At 41.5% G+C, this 3,707-nt stretch overlaps 1 protein-coding gene across 4 annotated transcripts; it reads right to left on the reverse strand.

Annotated features, from left to right (window-relative positions):
* Window positions 1-584: 584 nt before the first annotated feature.
* On the reverse strand, window positions 585-2,612 carry LOC110865995 (pentatricopeptide repeat-containing protein At1g20300, mitochondrial). 4 transcript variants are annotated; one of them, XR_004860936.1, is made up of 3 exons: window positions 966-2,612; window positions 792-868; window positions 585-736 (listed from the first exon to the last, which is right to left on the reverse strand). XR_004860936.1 is itself a non-coding variant. In XM_022115348.2 (3 exons), the coding sequence occupies exon 1, from the start codon at window positions 2,529-2,531 to the stop codon at window positions 969-971; it is 1,563 nt and encodes a 520-aa protein (XP_021971040.1). In that variant the 5' UTR covers window positions 2,532-2,612; the 3' UTR covers window positions 585-736; window positions 792-809; window positions 966-968. The 4 variants fall into 4 exon arrangements, 3 of the variants coding, with proteins under 3 accessions (XP_021971040.1, XP_021971039.1, XP_021971038.1); XM_022115348.2 differs by having other exon boundaries at window positions 792-809; XM_022115347.2 differs by having other exon boundaries at window positions 585-809.
* Between the last annotated feature and the right edge of the window lie 1,095 nt (window positions 2,613-3,707).

A 3,707-nucleotide genomic window follows, 5' to 3' on the forward strand; every position in this document is an offset into this window, starting at 1 on the left:
GGAGATGATTATTGAAAAGAAAATACAGTGGTCAAACATGTTACTCAAGAAGTAAATAAGCAGCCATTTTGGATGAAAATGACAAAAAAATCACAAAAGTGAAGGACTATATGATACAAAAAAAGTTGTTTTTGATGAAAATTGCAAACATACCCAAACCTCAGGGATGATTTTGGCAATTTACTCTAAACTAAATAATAATTATCTATAAGATATTAAAATAAATAATATTTATTAGGAGAGTTATCTATAATTAATTAGAAGAGATTAAACTAAAATAATAATTATCCACAAGATATGGCCTAATATGATGACAAGTGTCCCATAAATGGTTTCTTTTATTATAGAGCATAGATTCTTATATAAAAATAAACAAGTCAACCCACGAACCTGCTAGGAAACGTTTGGCTAAAAGTGAGTTTGACCGAAACTGAACCAAACCCGATTTGCGTCGTGTAAGAAAATTTAAACCCTACAATGCACAAGTCCCTTTAGACTTTAGAGACTTGCAAGGGAATCAAGCTTGATTGCTTGAATTAACAAATTTTAATTAACCATCTTTCTTGATGTAAGCTTGAGCTCCATTAAAAACGAATCAATCTTTATTTGAGATCTAAAATGTGATAATTCGGCTCATTCAATACAAAGGGGTTAAAACACGGAAATGGGGTTGTCCGCGTACCTACAAAGCAGGTTCGGCTCTAAAGTTGGGGCTAAAAAGCTCTTGTTAGGTCCCGAATATTTTGAAAGTTCTTGAAAATGACTGATTTCAAAGTTTTCTTTAGGCCTCCAAAAAGGTAGCGCAGCACCTGCGACAAAGATATAACACAAACATCGACCATCGTAGCAATATGACCAATAGTGTCACCTATCGGCAATCGTAATGGAATCTAGATTAACCATTAATACAATGTGTATAAACCTATCAAAAAAAAAAAAAAACACAAAACGAGTTGTAGGCATACCCGCTACAAAGGTCGCGCAACAAAACCCCTACTCACCATCTTCTCCACCAATTCTTCGTGTTTCTTAATCTGCCCAGCATTCCTTAACTGCCCCAAAACCATTTCATAATCACCATGACTCGGCTTCAAACACTTCTCCTCGATCATTTCCCGAAAAAACTTATACGCATTGTTCCAATGCCCCATCGCACAATACAACCCAATCAAAATCCTATAGCTATTCACATTAAGCTCCACTTCATTCTCATCCATCTCCTCTTTCAACTTCACCACCATATCAGCCGATTTCGAATCCGCAAACATCCTCATCAAAAGATTATACGTAACCGTATTCGGCTTACACTTCAACCCCTTCATTCTCCCAAACAACCTATGCGCGCTATTCACATCGCGCGCTTTCAATATCTCCCTAAAAATAGGGTTAAAACTACCCGCATTCGGCTCACACCCTTTCTTCACCATCGAATTCAAAACCTTTATCGCTTCATCGCGATTCTCGTCTTTGCAATGACTCTCTATGAGAAAATTGTAAGTAATCAAATCCGGTTCACACGAAAGCCGCTTCATTTGATTATAAACCTGCAAGACCTTCTCAGTCCGACCCGCTTTCACATGAACACGCATTAAATTATTATAAGTTATCGAATTCGGCACAATTCCTTGGTCAAGCATTTCAGCGAACACGTCATGTGCACGCGTTATCTGACCCATTCTACACAACCCATCGATCACAATCGTGTAAGTATACACATTCGGCTTAATCTCATTCTCTTTCATTTCATGAAACACCCTTTCTGCTTCTTTAAGGTTCCCCGCACGACACCACCCGTGAACCAAACTAGTGTACACTACAACATCCGGATCGAATTTACATTTCAAGCTATCGAAAAACGCCTGAGCCTCTTCGGCTCTCCGTTTCTTGCATAAGATACTAATCACAACCGAAAACGCAATCCTATCCGGCTTACAATTATAATCCTCCATTCGATTAAAGGCGTGAACCGCTTCGGCTGCCATCCCAGCCCGAACATACCTCCGGATCAAAACCGAAAACGTATCGATTGTTATTTCGACGTTTCGGGCTTTCATCCTGTTAATTACCTCCCACGCTACATCAAATTGGCGAACTTTTCCGGCGAGATCAATCATTTCATTGTAAGGTTCTGGTGAAACAAATGTTTCGTTGACCGACCAATTAAAGAAAGCTAGGGTTTGGGGAAAGGGGATACCGTGGCGTACGGCGGCGCATTTTTGGATGACGGAGGAGATGACGGCGGCGGAGAGGGGGTGGTGGCGGGAGACGGTGGAGAAGTCAGTTGAGAGAGAAGGGATGTTAGTGTTAGGGTTTTGACGGTGGTGGTTTTTGATTAGAGAGTGGAGTTTTTCGGAAATTAGGGTTTCTGAGGGGGAGAGTGTCTGGGTGGTTTTAGTGACGGTGGTGGTGGTGGTGGTGTCGGTGTGTGGGTCGGGATGAGAGGTGGAGACGGCGGCTGAAGAGGAGGTAGAGAAATGGTTGATGGTGGTTAGGGTTGAGATACGGCGGAGGTAGGGTTTTACGACGGCCATTGGTGGCGGCTCAGATTTTTCGGAAGGAGAAGGTGTTGTGTGTGTGTGTGGAGGATGGAAGTGACTTCAAACTTTGTGTATTAGTATAAGATGAGCGATGCGACGAGAAACACAAATACTTTTAGGTAGGGATAAGCATGGTACTGTTTGGTATCGAATCGGTACCGGTACTGTCACACCCCTAAAATCCACATGCGGAGTACCACTGCTTGGAGGCGTGACTGACCAGGATCTTAACCATCAATCACATTGAACTCATAGGTATAGGTGAATAATACTTTCATTTATAAACAATAAGTGTTACAATATTAGTTTCCATCGCGGCCTCCCAGGCAGGTATGCGAAGATTAGGGGATGTCTTTCCCAAGTATTCTAGACTAGGTTTAATTGTATCGCGGCCTCCCAGGCAGGTGTGCGAAGATTAGGGGATGTCTTTCCCAAGTATTCTAGACTAGGTTTAATTGTATCGCGGCCTCCCAGACAGGTGTGCGAAGATTAGTAAATTTAGTTCGCAGCCTTCCTAAGGCAGGTGTGCGAAGTCAGTCATAATATCGCGGCAAACCCTTGGCAGGTGTGCGAAGATCAGTTCAATAAGTGTTACTAGTCTAGCCGTATCTTATCGTTAGGTTCTATCATCTGAGTATATACAATAAGTCATCCAATCCCATTCCCACCCGGGAACCCCATGCCTTGGCTGTGTGAACTCACCTTGGTTTGCTCGGTTATGCCAAAATTACTTGCTCACAAATAATCAATCACGACCTATTATATGCACGTACGCCAGATCAGTTTATGTTCATAACAATTCATATGCAACTGGCCTCACAATATAACACAGAGTGTGCTTAGCATCTTGTATCGTATAAACAGTTAATCAAACGCACGCAACTTCACGCTTCGCCTAACAGTTTTTCTCAATTCTTTCTAACATGGATTATTCGTTAATAGTGATGATAAACTTAACAGTGTTAAAAGCGTTAATCAGGACCAATGGAAATACCCTACATAATGAAGTTTCATAGTTAACGTTTGTCAATATGCACAACAGGGTTAACTCACTTAACAGTGTTGACAAGCTAACGAGAAGTTAATAAACTTGGCAGTGTTAACAACTAAAGGATTCAACATGTCACACCCCAACCGATGGCGGAATCATCGGGGCGCGGCACTGAGCGA

The sequence above is a fragment of the Helianthus annuus genome, chromosome 6, assembly GCF_002127325.2.
Source record: "Helianthus annuus cultivar XRQ/B chromosome 6, HanXRQr2.0-SUNRISE, whole genome shotgun sequence".
Taxonomy (NCBI): Eukaryota; Viridiplantae; Streptophyta; class Magnoliopsida; order Asterales; family Asteraceae; genus Helianthus; species Helianthus annuus.